At 33.4% G+C, this 21,023-nt stretch overlaps 2 protein-coding genes across 2 annotated transcripts in view; one reads left to right on the top strand and one right to left on the bottom strand.

Moving 5' to 3' along the window:
- LOC126887342 (G-protein coupled receptor Mth2-like) overlaps nucleotides 1-2,489 on the bottom strand; it is an 83,256-nt gene extending 80,767 nt beyond the window's left edge. Inside the window, exon 1 of the mRNA XM_050654791.1 lies at nucleotides 2,229-2,489. The gene's annotated coding sequence lies outside the window, so the exon portion shown is untranslated. The remainder of the gene's footprint in view (nucleotides 1-2,228) is intronic.
- Nucleotides 1-21,023, top strand: part of LOC126887340 (RNA helicase aquarius) — a 200,932-nt gene that overhangs the window by 128,004 nt on the left and 51,905 nt on the right. The window contains exons 6-8 of the mRNA XM_050654788.1: nucleotides 10,275-10,388; nucleotides 13,036-13,139; nucleotides 16,721-16,832. Coding sequence (XP_050510745.1) covers nucleotides 10,275-10,388; nucleotides 13,036-13,139; nucleotides 16,721-16,832 — 330 coding nt within the window. The remainder of the gene's footprint in view (nucleotides 1-10,274; nucleotides 10,389-13,035; nucleotides 13,140-16,720; nucleotides 16,833-21,023) is intronic.

Below are 21,023 nucleotides of genomic sequence, written 5' to 3' on the forward strand. Positions count from 1 at the left end.
CATTTATTGATAGTGAAATTTTCAAGTTTATTTATGTAATCGTAATTTTTATAGAGATGAGAATTCAATTAATTATCTATTTTATAAGTTACGTAAGTGTTACATTACTCACACAGCAAATGAATATACTTCTTTTTATTGAAGTAATAACTAAAATTTATTGCATATTAATTAATAAAAGAGTTACAATCATTTTAAACATAGAGGAATTCCCAGATCGTTTTTATATTATATTATTTTTAGTAACGAACAAAATAAAATCATTAAATATAGCATAGTGTCTATCAATTGTCTACTAGCAAGATCAAATATATAAATTATTTAATAATTTAATGTAATAATTCATTTGAATCGCCTTGATGTCATCAAAACGTTGTCTTTTAAGGGGACTTTTACTTTATAATAAAAAAAAAATCGATTTCTACTTTTTTTCGTATAAACATGCCTTAGTATCATAGAAATCGTATTCTAAAATTTTATTAAGAAATTCCAAATAGAAACTAAGTTATAGCTGTATTTATAACGGTAGCTGCCTCAGCTAAAACTCGTTTATATACAACAACGCGGGCGACACCTGATCTGTGCAGCTGCTACTCGACAGTTGGATTCTAAAGCTTACAAAGCGAGCACATGTTTTATATTATTGAAATTTATCAAAAATTATTGTTTTTAAAACCGGAAAAAGCGTACCTAATATTAAAAAACAATTTCAACGTAATTTTTTACTGGAGAAAACAATTCTGAATTATCCAGTTCCTCAGCAAAAAATTAAAATGTAGTGATGAATCGCATGCACCTTATGGGAATAAAAATTGGAGAAATAGCAACGAGTTGATTGGAAAATATCGACGGAGCTCGTATTGCTCAAGCCAATAAAAGGAGCAACGAGGCATCAAAAGAGGACAAAATTATGAAAAAAGCTTTGACCGACTATTTACAGCTTTTACTGGACAGCGAGGGCACCCAATATGCACCAAAAATGGCTGATTAGAGAAAAAAAATATATGATCATTTTATTCGATAAAATTACAGTAAAATTACTTCATACGCGTTTTTGGCGAAATCACATTCCTCAAATCAGAGAGACGATTTTCTCAAAATCTACTATAGTCCAGGACGGATCTGTTTTGAGGTGGATGTGAGAGGTGGCATTCGGATTTTTGCAGATAAAGTTAGGTGACAGCTTCAATAATTATAAATGACTTATGCTCCTTCTCAAATATACCCGGAACATTAATAAAAAAGAAATATTTAAAAATTTAGAAAAATATCGATTTTTTTCTACTTTCATTGCTTATAACTTTAAAACGATTCATTTTGGAACAAAGTCGTACGGAAAGAAAATAAAGATTATTGAATTTTGTATAATATACGACTGGTTTAAAATGTCTTAAATTATTACCCTTTCTGCAAAATAGCAATAAATAGAAAATAAGGGGGCAAAAAGACTGTTTTATTCAATGTTTTTCAACCACTTTGGTTGCACTTAGAACCTTCGTAATTTACTTAGAAAATTCTTACAGCATACTTAAACCGTCCACCAAATTTCATTAAAAGCGACCTAATAGATTTTGCATAATAATTTTGTAATCTAAATTTTTTAAGAACTTTCTGAACAAAAAGTAGACCATTTAGAAGTTTGCTAATTTTTTTTACATATAAAGAGGTTCTCTACCTATCTAATACACTTTACAGAATTAAAATCGGATTATTTAAGCGGCCTCAGCACTGTTTTAAAGTTATGAACAATATTTTGGCTTATAAACAAATACAGTGAGGACGTTTGAGTTGGAATAAATTCATTTTCTTGAGAATGGGAGACTCTGGACATAAATCCCGAAAAAGATCGATTTTTATTTTTAAATTATAATTTTTTGGCATAAATATCATACTAGTGACGTCATCCATCTAGGTGTGATGATGTAATCTAAATATTGGAACTAATATAATTAAAAAAAAATTAATTTAAACCCTGTATAAATAGTTATGTTAATGTTTATATTAGTAAATACAAAATTTTATACAAAATTTTTAGTGGCGGAATTTTGTGCCGTGAGTGTATAATGTCTAAATTAAAGTCATCGAGGGATTAAAACAAACTTCATGATGTGAAATCTGCGCAATTTTAAAATAATCGTCATTATAAATTTAAGAATTTAACCATGAACCAAGAATGTTGATTCACTTCAATGTTTATAAAAATTATTTCTAACTAGATAGTTACTCACATTAAGTAAAGCAGTTATTGCAAGATGTTCACTGTTCACTGTTGTAATTGAAAGAACATACACATAAATAATAGCAAAAACACGTGTGCCTTACACTTATACTTGTTAACAATAAAACAAATATTAGTCACTACCAACAAGTGGTTAATGTTCTTCCGTAATTGTAATAAAACACTAAATGGATATCCTCAACAGTTGAAAAAATCTAAAAGACCAAATAATTAACGTCAGAGAATCGATCATTTTGAATGTGATACGTCAATAATTTACTCTTAGGTGAGGTTTACCAACGTAAATCCTGAATAAAGTCTGAATCTTTCTTATCAGTTCTTCAATATGGTTATTGAGTCATTTCAGGAAGTAATAGTCTAAGATCTCATAGCAAAACCACTAGATAATTATTAAAATCACATATTTATATAAATTTTAGAATAGGAGAATACATTGATAACAGGTTGCGAAATGAAAACCCTTAGAAAAATAGATGGTCAGACACTATGGGACAAAGCTAGAAGTACAGACATGCGACACATATGCAAGATGGAGAAAATTATAACTGGGTAAGAAAGAGAAGAGTAGAATGGAATGACCGCATAAGCCGAATGGCAACAAATAGAGTGGTAAGCATACAAGTAGGACAACAGTAGGAAGACGGTCAGTGACAAGCAGGGCCGTCTTAAGCACACACGGCGCCGGGGTGCAATACTCGTCTTTGCGCCCCCTTTGGTCAGAAGATTATATACGTTATAGGTACGGTAAAATTAAAACTAATTAAACTATATTAAAAAAAAAAAACGTGGTTTCAGTATTCAAACAAGATCAATTTTATAACACATATCAAAGTCAATTTTTCTAGCTTTTAATTTGGCAAAAGTTTTTATTACTTCGGTGGTATCTATTTTTACCTGCTTTTCTATACTTAAGTATTAAAGCCGGGTTTGTTAATCTGTCTTGGGCCATTGTTGAGTGCAGATAAGTTTTGATCAATTTAAGTTTAGAAAAAGACCTTTTATCTTCAGCTTAGGAATTAATAGCCCTGATGATGATGATGATCTTCAGCTACTGTTACTGGAACTGTTAAATATATCCTTAGACACCTAGAAAATTTGGGAAAACACAGAGTAAATTATAAGAATATACATATAACTGATAATATCGAGTGGGGTTATGTCTTTATTTATAAAAAATATTGGTAAGAAATTTTAATTCGTTCTCATTTCATGCGCTAGTTTTTTTTTTCAATTTAAGCATTGCGTTGTTGTCAAGTTTTCTTCCGAGTTTCTCCAACTCGATACATTTTCCAGGAAAGAAAAATTATAATTATGTTTGCTCAACATTTCAAATCTTTCACCTAAAGTTAACTTTAAAATTTTGTTCTGAGTCTAAAAGAGGCTCGTCTGCAGTCCCGTAATTGAGATTGCGATGTATTTTTCGGGGACATGGACGAACAGTTTCAGAAAATTTGTTTCGCAATCTAGTTCTTTAGCAATTGATACTGAGTCAATTAATATCTGCTCAAACGCAGTGTCAGTGTGGTTATTGACAGGGCTAGATTTATATATGGGCTGAATAGGCTATAGCCCAGGGCGGCAGAATTTAGGGGGCGGCAAATTTTGGTAAAAAAGGAAAAAATGCGTAGGGGAGGGCGGAAAGTTGTGGATAGCCCAGGGACAGCAAATCTTCAAATCCTCCTCTGGTTATTGGCTAAATCTTTATTGACTTGATCAAGCATGTTGACAGTTTCGGAAATAATAATATCGCTCGTTTGCAAAGTTTTGTTGATAATAATATTAAACCTTTGCTAAAATATTGTACCATGTCAAGACAGAGCCGATAAACATTCTTTAATTTTTTCATCAATCAGCTTGCGATGTTTCTTGTGTCATTGTCGTAGTTGTTGTTGTCAGAAATTTATAATAATACATCGTAAATTTTCCCCATATTAAAACGAAGTATTTTAATGAGTCAATTTTACTCTCACATCGCGTATTTGAAAGCGGTTTTAATGTAAAAGTGGGTATCTTATTCATTCTGACATTCAACCGTAATGTTGATGAGGAAAAAAAACATAAAGGACATCGCACACATCTTATGGAAAATATAATGTCACTCAAATTCAATAAAATTTATACGAATAGATTCGTTTTAAGTTAACGGTCAAATCTTATCATTGCGTCAACTCTGTATTTTCAATAATAAGAGCAGAAACTGATATAAATAAATCTGAAATCAAATGGGTACGTACATAAGTTAGAGAGAGAAAAAATATTTTAAAATACCCAGATTATCGGTACTCCATAAATCAGCGGATTAGTTTCACTAATCCGCTTAGGCCCAGCGGGGTTTAAGCTGTTTTGAATAGCACTCAGAGCAATAATGATTGTTACTAACACTTTATGGACTCCAAAAATGTGATTTCGATAAACTTTAATTGCAATTTGCGCCGTAATTAATCATAATTAAGAGTTGACGCAATGATAAAAATTGACCGTTAATTTAAAACGGATCTAATCGTATAAATTTTATTGAATTTGAGTGACATTATATTTTCCATAAGATGTGTGCGATGTCCTTTCTTGAAAAATTGAATAAACAAATTGTTATTTCCAATGAGCATTTAACAGCATAATTTTAGCACTAAACTAAGGCTGTGAGCTGCACAAGGAACATAAGAGCACCAGGATTAATCTAAGACTAAACTTTTTTTTGAAGCCCATATTTTTTCCTCTGATATTTATCCCATTATCATTTATCCCCTTGGCGTCGTAAATCATCTAAATCAATATTCATTAATTTCAAACATTCTAACAAATAATTTGCTAATCCTTGTTCGGTAGTATCAGTAACCGTTAAAAAAGTTCGGCCATCGTCGAAGACTAACTTCAGCCATCATAAAAGATACTACCACCACCTTTAAAAAATAACGACGACTTTAACAAAAGTAATGCGGAGCTTTTACATATATAGCTCCGCAAAACCGCAATAATTATACTTTTGTCAGCAGAATGGGAACTTTGCTCCTAATTTAAATGGGTTTCATATTTCATTTTCATATCGTAGGTGTAGTACCTAAGCATTAATGCCTCTGTAAAAAATACCGAAAGTGCACTTGTATAATTTTGTTATTTGTAGTTTTTTAAGGACAAGGAGCGCAAGTTTGAGCCTAGCAAGAGTTCGGCTTGCGCCCCTTGGACTTGGCGCCCGGGTGCTTCGCACCCCTTGCACCCCCGGGTTAAGACGGCCCTGGTGACAAGAGCACGAAAACGAAAGAACGACACCTTACTGGAGGCACACAGATAAAGCCATGTCTACACAAAAAGGGGAGGAAGAGAAGAGAAGAATTAATTTGAATTCCGTAAAATATTTACACCATATCTTCCAAAATATTGGTGGTAATTCTGTAGATAAGAAATAAAGTATAATATATTTTTGCAAGCATTTTCTTTCAAGAATTATTTTTCATTTTCTTTTGGTGACAATTCTTAATATAACAAATAAATGTATTTTTGCAAGGGTTTTGTTTCAAGGATTAGATTACACTTTGTTCGTCAGCTGAAATAGTAGCTTTTATGCATTTGTGTCCTTCAAAATTCGCGTATTGCCGTTTTCTATAACATGAATAAGGTCCTCTCTTAATACGCTGTGCTACGTGCTGTGTCGGTGTCTGAGTTTTATTTTTATCCACGACAATTTAGTTGTGGCCGTTGTGGATTTTGTATAACCTCATTGTTATCAAGAATTTGCAAAGTTTCATTTTATGTTAGGTATTACATTTTCATCAACTATGTCTGGGTCAGCTAAAAATAATTAGTTTATCCAGACATAATCGGCAATATTCGATTTAACTTTACCTGGTTTATACACTACTCCAAAAAATTAACGCACCACCTTAAAATGGGTCATTTTTGACGTCTCGAATTTCCTAAATCTGTTGTCCGACTTGTCCGAGTGATTTTTCTAATGTTATAGCCTTATTATTTAACAATATCGCTGTAATGATATTGTTGCTAGACAGGTAATTGTCATTGTATACCGGATATACCAATCAAGCTGTGATTTTTTTCTCAAAGTTCGCGTGAGCCTGTGGAATACTCTAGCATTTATAAAATACTGAAATTAAAACCCAACTATAGCCTCAGGTTTTCTTAACATTTTGTTTTCTGATTCATTCCCTTATGTTGGATAATAAAACAGGTACTTTAACAACTAGCCATGCTTTTCGTCAATACAGGCTGTTTTTAAATAAGTATGACAAACTTTACCGGGTAATTTTACATGAAAAAATAATTGATAGTTGGCTTTATAAACATACCTATGTCCGCAAATGCTTCGTTTCCGAGATACGGGATGTTGAAATTTTTCTTTTAAACTGGACCCGTAGCGCGCCAATGATGAATATAAAATTCTTCATTCTATGTCAAAAAATGCGCAATAACCACCTCTTAAGGGGTTACATAGGTCTTGCCGGTAAAAAAAGTGACTTTTTAAAAAAATTATATCTCGAAAACTAATAATTAGTTTTATTTATAATTGGAACATGTGAAAGTATAGTACTTAAGGTACTCTCCAAAACATTTTCAGCCAAAAATATTCATTTTTGTAGAGTTGACTGCAATTTTTCGACAACAGTTTTTTTTGCGGTAGGCAGCATAACTAAGTCCAGTCTCATCTGAAATCAAAAGTCAAAAAGTTTCTTGTAGTTTATACCTCTGGCTAATGAATGAAAGAAGGAAAAAAAATGAAATTTGAAGATTTTACATAAGTTTAAACACATTTTCGACCCCAATTTTTCTCATTTTTTCAAAAATGACCATTTTTAAAGTAGTTTTTTTTATAAAACAAAAACAACTTCACCTAATAAAAATTCCTTCGTTCATTCACTAACCATAGGTATAAACTACAAGAAACTTTTTGATTTTTTGATTTCAGATGAGACTGGACTTAGTTATGCTGCCCACCGCAAAAAAAGGGCTGTTGTCAAAAAATTGTAGTCAACTCAACAAAAATGAATATTTTTGGCTGAAATTTTTTTTTGGGAGTACCTTAAGTACTATACTTTTACATGTTTCAGTTATAAATAAAAATATTTTTTAGTTTTCGAGATATAATTTTTTTAAAAAGTCACTTTTTTACCAGCAAGAACTATGTAACCGCTTAAAACCCCCAAAATTTCATTTGCATATCTCAACCGGTTTTAGAGCAATAAATAAATCGTTATTGTTGCAACTCATTCCTCAGGGAAAGGTATTTTGAAAGACAGGACCAGGGAGAATTGTATACCAGGGTCCTAAATATTAATGAAAGCCATGGATGCTAAAAAGGTCAAACTTAACAGAATCAACTGCATACGTTTCGTTACTTCTAGTTTTTTGTTTCAAATGTGAAGCATATGCGTAATGTGAATTTTTATGAGTTTTTAAGAAACATCTTATCTATATTAACCACCAAACCTTATCGATAGATGGTGCGTTTCCTACCACAATTCAAACTTTTAGCAAATACTGTTGAAACTGTTGAAATGTCAACACATATTAATTAATGATCTATCATTTGTTATTGTGCCATGTATTTATGGCTACGTGGATTTTATCAGATTTTACTTTTAAAGTCGAGGGAGAAACACGCGATATTAGTCTACGTTATGTTTCTTCAATATCTGGGGCATATAATGAGAGTTAGCAGATACTGGATGCAGCAGATAATACTCAAGGGAAAGATAAGTGAAAAGAGAAATTGGTAGCAGTAGCAAGAAATATTCATGGCTGTGAAACCTTCGTCAATGGATTGGCATCAGCAGATAAATTGTCACATGCCACATGTAGTTTAAGTTATGTTTCTTCAATATCTGGAGCATATAATGAGACCTAGCAGATACAGGATGCTGCAGATAATACTCAAGGGAAACATCGAGGGAAAAAGGGGAATTGGCAGCAAGAAATATTCATGGTTGTGAAACCTTCGTCAATGGACTGACATCAGCAGATGAACTGTCATATGCTCCGCGAGAGCGAGAACGATACTGCCAAGGAAGCTATTAACGCCTAAAATTTGGACACGGTACTAAAAAAGGGTGTTTCTTTCTGTTTTAAAGTTTTGTTAACTGTTATTATTTTTTATTGTTGCAGTACATGTTAAAGAATATAACCATATATTTTCTTGGTTTTTAAAGATATCAGCGAAAATAAAAAACAATATGTTCACAAAACGAAAACATAAGACTACAATATGATTTCGACGTATACTCACATTTGTACCTGGTTTTCACTACAGGGTATCTCAAACTTAACATAAGAAAGAGACTTCTTTTCTTCCACCCGGTATAATCCCAAAAAAGAAGTTTGGGTAAACATTTGACTAACAGTGTCATTCCAAAGGAAAAATTTGGAATATTAAAAAAAATTAGCGGAATCCGTTAATCAATTCACGAGAAAATCAACTATAAAATTGTGCATAATTTTTGGTGATGCAAAACTTTTAGAAATATTAATTTAAATCAAGGTCTGTTGTCTCTTAATGGAGAGGAGATAGAACATGTAAACCATTTAAATACCTTGGCAGGTGTGGTTAAATGTAAATTGTGACTCTGATGAAGACATAATAACCAAGATCGAAATATAACGTAAGGCTTTTATGACTTGGAAACCAATTTTATGTAAGAGAAGCCTGTCGATGTGTGGTCCTGAAATCTTATGTGTGGTCTAACCTATTGTATCGTTGTGATATATGTACTTTAAAAACCACAATGCTAAACAAATTAGAAGCATTCGAATTGTTGTATTTTTGAGGGATCCTAAATATATTCTAAGAAGGGTTTCGCACCCTTCCAATGAAGATATTCTTCAAATGATGAATTCAGAACGTCTACCCATAAACATCATAAAGAGGAGAAAAACAGAATACTTCGGGCATAATATAATTAGAGGACCTAAATACCATAGGATGTTAATAATATGTAACGTCCTGATCATAGCAAGACCAGGGCATTAAGCAACACCACACTGCTGGGAGAAACGAGGGGAGGAATTCCTCGAACATCCCTTAGGATATTCAAAAGAAAAACGTCCACCGTTTCATCTATCAGAATGGTCCTCTGCCCGACTGCTCAGCCCTGAGTTCGTTCCCTGTTCATTCTTCCTTCACGCCCATCCCAGAAAGGCACAGGAAATAAAAGTCTATCAAATCATGCTAAATACACTACATTTATTGAAATAAAAAAATAACAAAAATCATATTGTTAGGTACAGCCAACAAAACTAAGTTTCTTAAACTATGATAGAGACCCTGCTGGTTACCGGTATAAAAATTATTAAGATAAAAAAGTACTCAGCTTTAAATCTTCCTGTCATACAGTTCTCAAGGGAGGTTCCCAATCTCTGTAGAACTTATTGCTGCCGGTAGTTATGGGAAGTCTAGAGCTATCTTGTATAACTCATTCTTCTGATGCATCAGGATACTGTGGGCGGTTGCGAGCCAGTTCTGCTCTGCAAGGTAGTATGGGCTACAGTTTTCTTTCCCAGGTATTATTTGACTATAGCTGTCTTCCCCAGGTTGGGGCCGCGGCCGTATGTCTAACGGCCAAAACACAACACAATAATTTATGCCAATATTGTTGCTCATTGACTTGGTAATGGAAAAAAGCGAGTACAAATTTGTATCGGTTTAAATACCTTAGAAGAGTTGAACAAATTAATTTGACGATAGTAGTACGAGGGACAAATACCAAGCGGAGCTTGGTGTAGCGTTCAATCGGTTGATTAAAACTTTACAAATATTAATTTCGAAATACCTAGAAAATAAATATTTTGTTTTCTGTTATGCATATTACTTATTGTTAATTTCATAATTCCATAAATTTTTATGAGATTAAGGTGACTTTTAATAATTACATTAATTAATTAATTATTTTCATTGCTCATTATAAAACAACTACAACAATATATATTTTTTTGTATAAATAAATGCTATAAATCAGAGATACTCGACTAAATGTGTCACACACAAAGAGGTTAAATAACCAAAAATAATAATGTTTTTTTTTCTTTTCAGCTCTTGGAGATGCTAAAATTTTACTCCAGGTTTGAAATAAGCGATGAATCAGGAGACCCGCTTACTGATCGAGACATGACACAGATCCATTATTCGAAAATAACTAGTTTACAGGTAACTTTAGTATACATTCTTAATTTTTTTGTAATTTACACGCGCGAAAGTAGACTAATACAGTACTGTAGCTAAAATTTTCACTCGGAGCGACGACCGGCCGCGCAACGTACACTTTTAATAAATAATGTATGCTGCGTGTCAGTCACTTCGAGTGAACATTTTAGCTCCGACTCTGTATCAGGCCGATCTGTATACTTTTGCGCTAAAAATTACAAAAAAAAATATTTTTAATCTTTGATTAAAATATAACCATTGCACTAATTTTTGACATTCTTTGTGAGTAATTAGTTTGTACCATAGACTCACATTTAAACTTTGAAACAATTAAACAAACTATAAACAACGGAGAAATCGTATATTTACTTTGCTGTTTCATAACTTTTTTGCAAATGGTTGTAAAAATTTTTTAAAGCATTCATTTTAAAGAAATATGAAATACGCATTTTAAGTGTTTTTTAAAATTAGAATATAATAAACAATTTCTGAGAAATGTTAATTTGTTTATAACAATTTTTTTAACATTTAAAGATTATGCAAAAAAATGAAAATAATTATATTTTGTCGACAAGATATTGAATAGGCATCACACCTTTATAATCTTTCTAAGTTTAATCAATGTCTCATGATTATTTTGGTTGTTATTGCGACTGTAAGTTGTTAATTAACAATTGAATTGTTGCTAAAATATTCGTTTCATTTTCACCGGCTTCTGAATTTATAATCTATACCAAGAAAGCTTTTATTTCACCAAGCTATATAATTATTAATAAATAATTACTGGCCCAGAAAATGTATTTGAAAATTCGAGATTTTGTTGGGAAAACCCACATTTTCCTAGGAAAATTTTCGTCGGAGCAAATCGGGAAAACTTGCCACTATGTAGAATTAAATTGGGATGAATTTTTATTTGAGTGTTTTTGGTGTAAAGCTAAATTCTTCGGAGTTATAGAGCAATAATTGAAAAAAATACGATTTGTCGGCGCCATTTTTTTTATAAAAAAAAGTAGCACACTATCTGCGGACTTTGCATACCTATATTAATAATATATAGGATCTTATAATTCGATGCCAGCAATAAAATTGCTGGTAAATAACCTTTCTTTGTACTTTACTAATTAGACCAGCGTATTATAACTATTTTTTTTTTCAAAATTTAAAGATTATGCAAAAAAAGAAAAATTTATATTTTGTCGATAAAATATTAAATAAGCATCTCATCTTTATAATCTTTATAAGTTTGATCAATGTATCATTATTCTTTTGGTGATTATTGCGATCGTAAATTGTTAATTAACAATTGAATTGTTGCTAAAATATTCGTTTAATTTTCACCGGCTTCTGGAATTACAATCTATACCATGAAAGCTTTGATGTGACTAAAAGTTATTTAATTATTGATTAATAATTACTTACCTAAAACTTTATTTGAAAATTAGAGTTTTTGTTAGGAAAACCCGCATTTTCCGAGGAAAATTTTCGTCGAAGCAAATCGTGAAAAACAGATCTCTATGCAAAATTTAATTGCGGTGAATTTTTATTTCGGTGTTTTTGTTGTAAAGTTAAAATCTTCGGAGTTATAGAGCAATAATTGAAAAAAATACGATTTGTCGGCGCCATTTTGTTTATAAAAAAGTAGCACACTATCTGCGGACTTTGCATACCTATATTATTAATATATAGGATCTTATAATTCCATTCCAGCAATAAAATTGCTGGTATAGTCGGTTCGCTAAACTCAGACGCAACTGGCTAGATATTTTAGTCGATAATTTTTTTGTTTTTTGCCAACTTTGCAAAAATTTGCAAAGTTACTAACTATTTAGTGATTATTAACTATTTAGTAATTATTTTTTGTCAATTTTACTAAAATTGGCAAAATTACCGACTAAAATATTTAAAAAGTTACGTCTGAGTTTAGCGAACAGACTATAAATAACTTTTCCATGAATTTTGCTAATTAGCCCAGAGTATAAAGAATGGCGGTACAGAGCCCAATTTGAAAAATATATTAATATGTGGAAATTACTCTGCAATTAAATACAATATTAAAAAAACGAACCTGTACCGCCATTAATAAGAACAGAAAAATACACTTTCTTCAAATAAACTTTTGTATCCGATGCCTAGATTTTGTGTCATTTTGGAACTACTAAAATTTTTTATTTCATTAGTAATTCCAAAATGACAAAATCTAGGCATCGGATAAAAAAGTTTATTTGAAGAAAGTGTATTTTTTTTGTTCTTCTTAATGGCGGTACAGGCTCGTTTTTTTAATATTGTATTTAATTACAGAGTAATTTCCACATATTAATATATTTTTCAAATTGGGCTCTGTACCGCCATTCTTTATTATATTACGAATACGTGTGCCAAATATCTCGAAAAAATATTCAAAATTACAGCCGCAATCTTGGAACGAGTTTTCGCTACCTGTTGATCGCTACTGTTTCCTCTTAAAGAAACGCCATCCCTGACCATAACCCTTAAAAGTATTACCCATTGAGGATTTGCCGGTATATTTCGGACTAAATAAAAATGTCCGACTTTGGTGCCTCATAGATGGCGATTGCTGTAACTATGTTATTAAACATTATTTAACTATGTATGTATTTTTAACATCCTAATATTAAATAAATTCTTGCAGCAAGCAGCATTTGCTAAATTTCCAGATTTGCGAAATTTTTCACTAGCCAACGTTGCGAGTGTTGACACAAGAAAAAGTTTGGTAAAACATTTTGGACCACTAACGTAAGTATATTTTTTATAAAAAACAAACAAAATCCGGTAAGTAAACTGACGTGAGGAATCTAACAATTACATTCCATAACACGTCAATCTATCTAGGCAAAAACTTAAACGAATTTGATTCCAAGTACCCAATTGTCTCAGTAAACGAAAAATAAGAAAAACAGTTAAGATTTAATTTCAACACAGGGTACCACCATTCGCTTATACGCATTTCATTATTTTGGAATCGTCAGAGCGACCTGTGGTAGGCTCCCTGAATGTACCACATCTCGCTCTGATGATTCCAAAAGAATGAAATGCGTATAAGCGAATGGTGGTACTCTGTGTTGAAATTAAATCTTTACTCTCTTTCTTATTTTTCGTTTACTAAGACAATTGGGTACTTGAAATCAAATTCGTTTGAGGTTTTGCCTAGATAGATTGACGTATTATGGAATGCAATTTTTAGCTTCCTTACGTCAGTTGGGCTGTTACCTGAATTGATTTCAAAAGTAAAAAATCTTCGGATATCGTTTGTTTTTAATAGATGTCACTGTAGCGTCTTTTGCCTATTACACTGAAAACGTTTGTTTTCTATACTTCCACAAAATTTATTATAATTATGTGACTATAGCTGTTTCGGCAAAGTGCCTTTCTCAAGTGATTTAGTTTACTATGTGTTTGCTTTTTTAAAGTCTTTAACTGAAGAGGTTGAGGAGTGGGGAGCTGTTTGTCTCGAGTTGGTCATTCAGAATTATATCTGTATTTTTTAATTTATTAATTTCCATAGATTTTAATAAAGATAGCTAAGGCCTTTATTTTGAAAATACAGAATTTGAAACTCTTCATTAAAAGAATGATTATGATCTAGAAGGTGAAGTGCGTATGTAGAAGTGTCTGTTTTTCTATTGTTGAAAGCCCTTTTGTGTTCTGCTATCCGTTTGTCAAAGATTCTGCCAGTTTGACCGATGTAAGTTTTCGGACAGTCACCACAAGTTAGTTTGTAGACACCACTCTGTAGTTGTTTTCTCTTTCGGCTCTTATTGTTCTTAATATATTTGCTTAAGTTGTTGTTAGTTCTGAAAGCTGGTGTTATTCCTTTCTTTTTTATGTGTCTGGCAAGATAACAACAAAAATAGCCAGACACATAAAAAAGAAAGGAATAACACCAGCTTTCAGAACTTACAACAACAAGAAAATATATTAAGAACTCTCCTCCTCAGTCGTTTCCTCATTGCTGAGCTTCGTGATTAACTATAATACGAGCAACTATCTCTTTCCACCTGCTTTTGTCCTGAGCTTCCCTCATGAATTCAGAGAATGTTTTTCCACTGGCTTTCTGTACTTGATCCGTCCATCGAGTAGGTAAGCGACCTCTACTTCTGCGCCCTTCAACGATTCCCGAAATTGTATGTCTCTCAAGACTATCATAAGTTCTTCTTGCAATATGGCAGAAAAATTTTAAGACGGTGGAGAGCCAAATAGAGGAAAGTCGAGTCTGAATATTAAGCTCTTGGAGGATTGAGTGATTTGTTCTGTGTTCCGTCCATGAGATCCGAAGCATTCTTCTCCAGCACCACATTTCAAAGGCGTCAATCCTTTTTCTGTCGTCCGATTTCATTGTCCATGTTTCGGATCCGTAATTAAATATGGGAAAAATTAAGGCACGTACTAATCTTATTTTGGTGTTCTTCGACAAGGAGCGATCTTTCCAGATTTTTGATAATCGACTCATAGCGTTTTTGGCCATGCCTATTCTCCTACGTATTTCTGTTTCACAAGATCCTGTATTACTTATGTAGGATCCTTGATAATTGAACTCGTTAACCACTTCAAACCTGTTGTCTGAAGTGAATTTGAATAATCTACTATCATAATTTTTGTTTTTTGTTTATTGACTTGAGACCACATATATTGCTTTCGGCTTCCACTAGCTGCAGCAGGCTGGACATTTCTTCTTCGGATGCAGTTAATAATGTTGTATCATCTGCATATCTGAGATTTGAGATATTAAGAACAATAAGAGCCGAAAGAGAAAACAACTACAGAGTGGTGTCTACAAACTAACTTGTGGTGACTCACAGTGGTTCCAAATGCCGAAAACGTGGTCATGAACCTTTAAAAGCGTATATTGTTTATAAATTTTGGAATTACTTTCGTTCTTAAGGGTTTTTGGCATCGTTGCTTACGAATCTGGCATTATTTTTTCTGAAAAACAAAATGGCGGATCCAACATAACGGATATAAATTGAAAATATCAATCAAAAAGGAAAATTTTTTGTCAAATTTGGTAGGTTAAGGTCGCTGATTACAAATCTAACATTACTTTTTTTTTAAACAAAATGGCGGATCCAAGATGGACGAAAGAAATTTGAAAATTTTATTTTAGTCGCATTTTTGTTTAAAATTTTATATTATAAGGGACTTTTGAAACTGCTGATTACCAATATATTTTCTTTATGAAGTACAATATTCAGAACCTATTACTTATGTACAACTGCCCATACATACTCAACAATCGCCAGAAGCATGTAATATGCGTCATTTCCCACTTTTGTATTCAAACAACTGCCAGCAGTGCATAGGCAGTTATAGGCAGCTAGACCAAAGTGATTCTGTATCTCCTTACTATATATTTTAAGATTAATAAACATTAGTCGCAGAATTATGCAGAATTTTGTACTTTTTGAATGCATCTTTACAAAATTTTAATTATTTCAGGTATATTTTCACTATTTATGTATTAACAAATTGAGGGCATTTATTGTTAATAAATGTTGATTTAAGTTACATCTTACATTACTACATACTTAAATAAAAAAGAAGAATCTGCTTTACAGCGATAAGTTTGATAAACTATAGAACGTTTTACAGTTTCAATATACGCGTTCTTTTTCACTTTCTCTGCCGGTCAAAATAACCCCGGACATGGCTCACTTGTTCCTGAGTTGTGAACCAAAATACATCCAGTATGATCCTCATACCTCCGTATTAGGACTCTACGATAGTATGAGAAAACAACTGTAAACATGAAAATCCCTAAATAGGAACTCCTTTTTTCGCCTCATGACTACGTTTTCAGCATTTGGAACCACTGTGTGACTGTCCGAAAACTTACATCGGTCAAACTCGCAGAAACTTTGACAAACGGATAGCAGAACACAAAAGGGCTTTCAACAATAGAAAAACAGACACTTCTACATACGCACTTCACCTTCTAGATCATAATCATTCTTTTAATGAAGAGTTTCAAATTCTGCATATTCAAAGTAAAGGCCTTAAGCTATCTTTATTAGAATCTATGGAAATTAATAAATTAAAAAATACAGATATAATTCTGAATGACCAATTCGAGACAAACAGCTCCCCACTCCTCAACCTCTTCAGTTAAAGACTTTAAAAAGGCAAACACAAGTAAACTAAATCACTTGAGAAAGGCACTTTGCCGAAACGGCTGTAGCCACATAGTTATAATAAATTTTGTGGAAGTATAGAGAACAAACGTTTTCAGTGTTTTTTTGTTAAATTAAATATTAACTGTTTTTCTTTTGTTTTATGTTTCATATTAAGCATAATGGTAATTGATTTTTGTTATGTTCTAGACGAGAAAAATTGAAGGCTATCGCTGTCTATTTAAATCTAGTACCTCCTCCTGAATTAGAAGAAGATTTTAAGTGGTGTAGAACAGATGAAACATTTTTAAGGGAACTGTTGGTAAGTATATGACATATGACTTCCACAAATCACTTTTATATCATTATAAGCAATACAGATTAATTAATCGGAGGTTAGCGATTACAACATAAAACTGACCTCTGTTCTCTGTTGTTCTTATTAATTTTTTTGTAAGCTCTGTCCAATTCCTGATGCTATCCAAGGACAACCTCATTATATCTGTGCCACACACTTTCCCTCCAACTAGTCTCTTACTGTTAGTGGGATGAAATATGTGTTGTTACATTATGCAATCCAAAAAAGGCTCCTGGATATGACCTCGTCACTGGAAAAATCCTGCAAAGCGTAATTAAGAAAATAATCATGGCAATAACACATATATTTAATGCAATACTTACGTAGGCTTCTTCTTCTTGTTCCACTCCTATCGGAGATTGGAAATCATCAAGGCTACCCTGACTTTGTTTACAGCTGACCTAAAAAGTTCATTAGTGGTGCAGTCAAACCACTCTCTCAAATTCCGCAACCATGACATTCTTACGTAGGCACATATTCCCAATCAGTGGAAAGTAGCAGAGATCATAATGTTACAAAAACCAGGAAAAGACCCCAAAAAACTGTTACCTATATTATCAAACCTAATTGAAAAAATGTTTCTACGTCGATTAGAACCAATAATAGAAGAAACAAGATTAATTCCAAAACACCAATTTGGTTTTCGTAGCAAACATGGAACAATAGAACAAACACATCGTTTAGTCAAACAAATCAGCAATGATCTGGAAAACAAGAGATACTGTAGTGCATCTTTTCTAGATATTAGCCAAGCATTCGACCAAGTGTGGCATACAGGACTCATCCTCCATAAGCTGAAGAAAAATCTTCCATATCAATATTATTTAATTATAAAATCGTATCTGACAGATCGCTTTTCATTAGTAAAACAACAAGATGCTCGCTCAAAACTATTTAAAATAAAATCCGGTGTCCCACAAGGTAGTGTACTCGGTCCCTTACTATACCTGTTATTTACTGCTGACCTACCTACAACTAGATTGACAACAATGCTTCCAATTTTCTGCACATATTTTCGTTCGAGGTGACATCGTAAAAGAGGACAGAAAAGACGTAGCATATTAGCATTCTTACTTTTATTTCAAGAGAGAGGTGAATCAAGGTATCCTCTTGAAAATGGATCTAGTTTTCTGATGCGCGCACTTATCTCTTCATTTTTATGATGCCGAGGTGTTTCTAGTGCGTCATTCTTTCTACAGGGGTTTTGTTGATTTAGAATTGATCTTTTGTTATCTTTTTCTTGCTAGTGAGCATAAGCTTTGTCTTCTTTATGTTTATATTGAGTTCATATTGTTGACTGCAATACAAGATTGTGTTCTTGGACAAAGGAAGGACTTGTAGGTCTTCTAGTCCGTAAATACCATGGTGTCATCTGTTTAGCCGGTACCCGTTCAGTAGAATACCTTTTTCAATCTCGTGCACAGCTTCGATAAATATTCTTTCAGGGAAGAGATTGAAGATTAGAGAAGACAAAATATAGCCTTGTCTCACTCCACGCATGATTTTCACATGTTCGGCGTGTTTACCTTCAACTCTGAGGTATGCACTCTGACTCCAGTAAAGTTTCTAATTATTTTCAGATCTTGGTTGTTAATTCCTGCTTCTTTTATTATTATCATCATCTTGGCATGTTGTACTCGCACATATACGTCGCAATTGACGTATCTGCATCTCAGGAATAAGACTTATATTGAGAACAAAGCCTATCTCGTACCAATAACATTTATGAACATGAACTGGTTGGGGGAAATTTGACTTTAACAGCTTGTAAATTCTCTTATGGATTTTCTTTAGAAATAATTTTAGTTGATGACTCATACTTCAGTAAAATATGAGATAAGCCTGCTGTTGTTAAGATTTAAAAATTCTCCAAACATAAAATTTTTGGAGACTTCATTGTTGTATAATTAGCATGAACTCAGTGGCGTAACCAGGGATGGGTTTTGGGGGTGATAAAACCCCCTCCCCCATCGTTATGTACTTTGAGCTCTATAAGCTCTTATCTAAGGGTATTCCATACCCCCCAGAGACCATCAAGTAGTTGTAACCCTGGTTACTCCGTTGCATGAAGTTGCAGCTATTAAAAAAGTTATTTTAACAAATCTACAATTATTAACAATGGCCAGAACCAACGATAATAAAAGTATGATAAGTTGGTAAACCCGGTTATACTTGTGTTTATTACGTGCTAACAATTTAAGAAGGCTAAAATTAGACACTGATTTTCATCACTTATACTAACAGCAATTGCATAGGCATTACATGAATCTGAATTTAAAAACGATTATATTTTTTCATGAATATAATGAGATCATATTTATTCAATAGTATTGTTTGTGCGATTTATGAATTGGTCGGTGTTTTTGTTATATGGACTCATCTGCATTCCTTAACATAATAACATAAATATTATGTACGAGTAGTTATTCGTTTTACACACCTTTGTCTAACGTCATCCGTTTGGCTTTTTAGTTATTTAGTTATTATTAGTTGATCACTGTTAAAAATATGTTTTATCTATTTACGCATAGAAATAATTTACATTAATGGACATAAATAGTCAAGCACTGAAATTTTTCACTTTATATGGGTGTCATAGAAGAGAAGAGATTCTTAAAATCCCGTGGACTGACCGGGTCACAAATGACGAGGTCCTCAGAAGAATGGGGAAAAACCGAGAAATACTAACCACCATCAAATCTTTAAAGTTAGAATACTTTGGACACATTATGCGAAATGAACCCAGATATGCCCTCCTACAAGCACATCTGTGCAGGTTTTTCGCGCTGCTGCAGATAAAATAAAGATTACCATGATGATCGCCAACATTCAAGAAGAAGAGAAGAAGACATACTAATTAGAAGGATAACAAACAGGATTTTATTTATTTAGCGTATGGCTTAAGTATATCACAGAATATATTTAGATTTATGCATTATACAATGCATCACAAACAGATGTCCAATTTTTTTATATATTCGATTGACCCTTCGGTTGCCATTACAAAGTCTATAGGGTCGCCTGTGTATGCTCTGCGTGGGCAGTCCTGAACAATGTGACTGATCGTCTGTCTTGCAGCGCCGCAGTCACAAGAAGGCGAGGGGAGTTTACCCCATCTGTGGAGGGAGTCGGCGCATCTTCCACAGTTTGTTCGAATTCGATTAAGGGCTGCCCAAATCTTACGGGGACGTTCAAATTCGCCAGGTTTCCCTATGATGTCCGGTAGACTATGGTAATGCGGATCTGTCCTACTTTCCCAATCTTCTCTCCATCGGGTATTTAAGTCAAAGTTGGATTGCTGCAGCGCTTGAGCAGATTGTAGAGGGGGTAACCTGGATCGGAGACGGTTTCCAAGAATATCGGGGATGTCGTTGTGGACTAGAAGCTGGCGACTGTCCATTATTTTGTTATATTCTTTAACCAATGCATGCTCGCGGCGTAGGTTGGGTGGTGCTATATTACTAAGGGTAGGTAGCCACATTGTAGGGGTGGGCTTAATTGTGCCTGTTATCATACGCATAGTACGGTTTAGTTGGGTGTCGACCAGGTGGGTATGCCTGCTATTTAGCCACACTGGAGCACAGTATTCTGCCACCGGATAGATCAGGCCAAGAGCAGAGGATCTTAATGTTGATGCTGTGGACCCCCATGTAGTGCCGCAGAGTTTCTGTATTATATTGTTGCGTGTTTTCAATTTTGCTGCTGTTTTCGTCAGGTGTTCTCTGAATGTGAGCGTTCTGTCTAGAGTAACCCCAAGGTATTTCGGGTATTTATTGTGTTTTAACAGCTTGTTATTAAAATACACTCGCAATTCTCTGTTTGCCAACTTGTTGTTTAGATGAAAAGCTGATACTTCAGTTTTTGTAGTACTTGGCTGTAGTCTCCATTTCTTAAGGTATTCGCTGAGGATGGATAAGTCATTCGTGAGAGTGATTTCTGTAGTTTCTAAAGATTGGTGGCTTGTTGCAAGGGTCCAGTCGTCAGCATATCCAAACTTCCGAGATTCGGTTTCAGGCATGTCAGCAATATAGAGGCTGAAAAGTAAAGGGGCAAGGACAGAACCCTGTGGAAGACCATTGTTAAGTTTCATCTGTCTACTCGTCTCCTTTCCCATTATAACCTGGAAGGCTCTGTTGGTCAGCATGTTGTCAATGA

The sequence above is a fragment of the Diabrotica virgifera genome, chromosome 6 (assembly GCF_917563875.1).
Source record: "Diabrotica virgifera virgifera chromosome 6, PGI_DIABVI_V3a".
In the NCBI taxonomy this organism is placed as follows: domain Eukaryota; kingdom Metazoa; phylum Arthropoda; class Insecta; order Coleoptera; family Chrysomelidae; genus Diabrotica; species Diabrotica virgifera.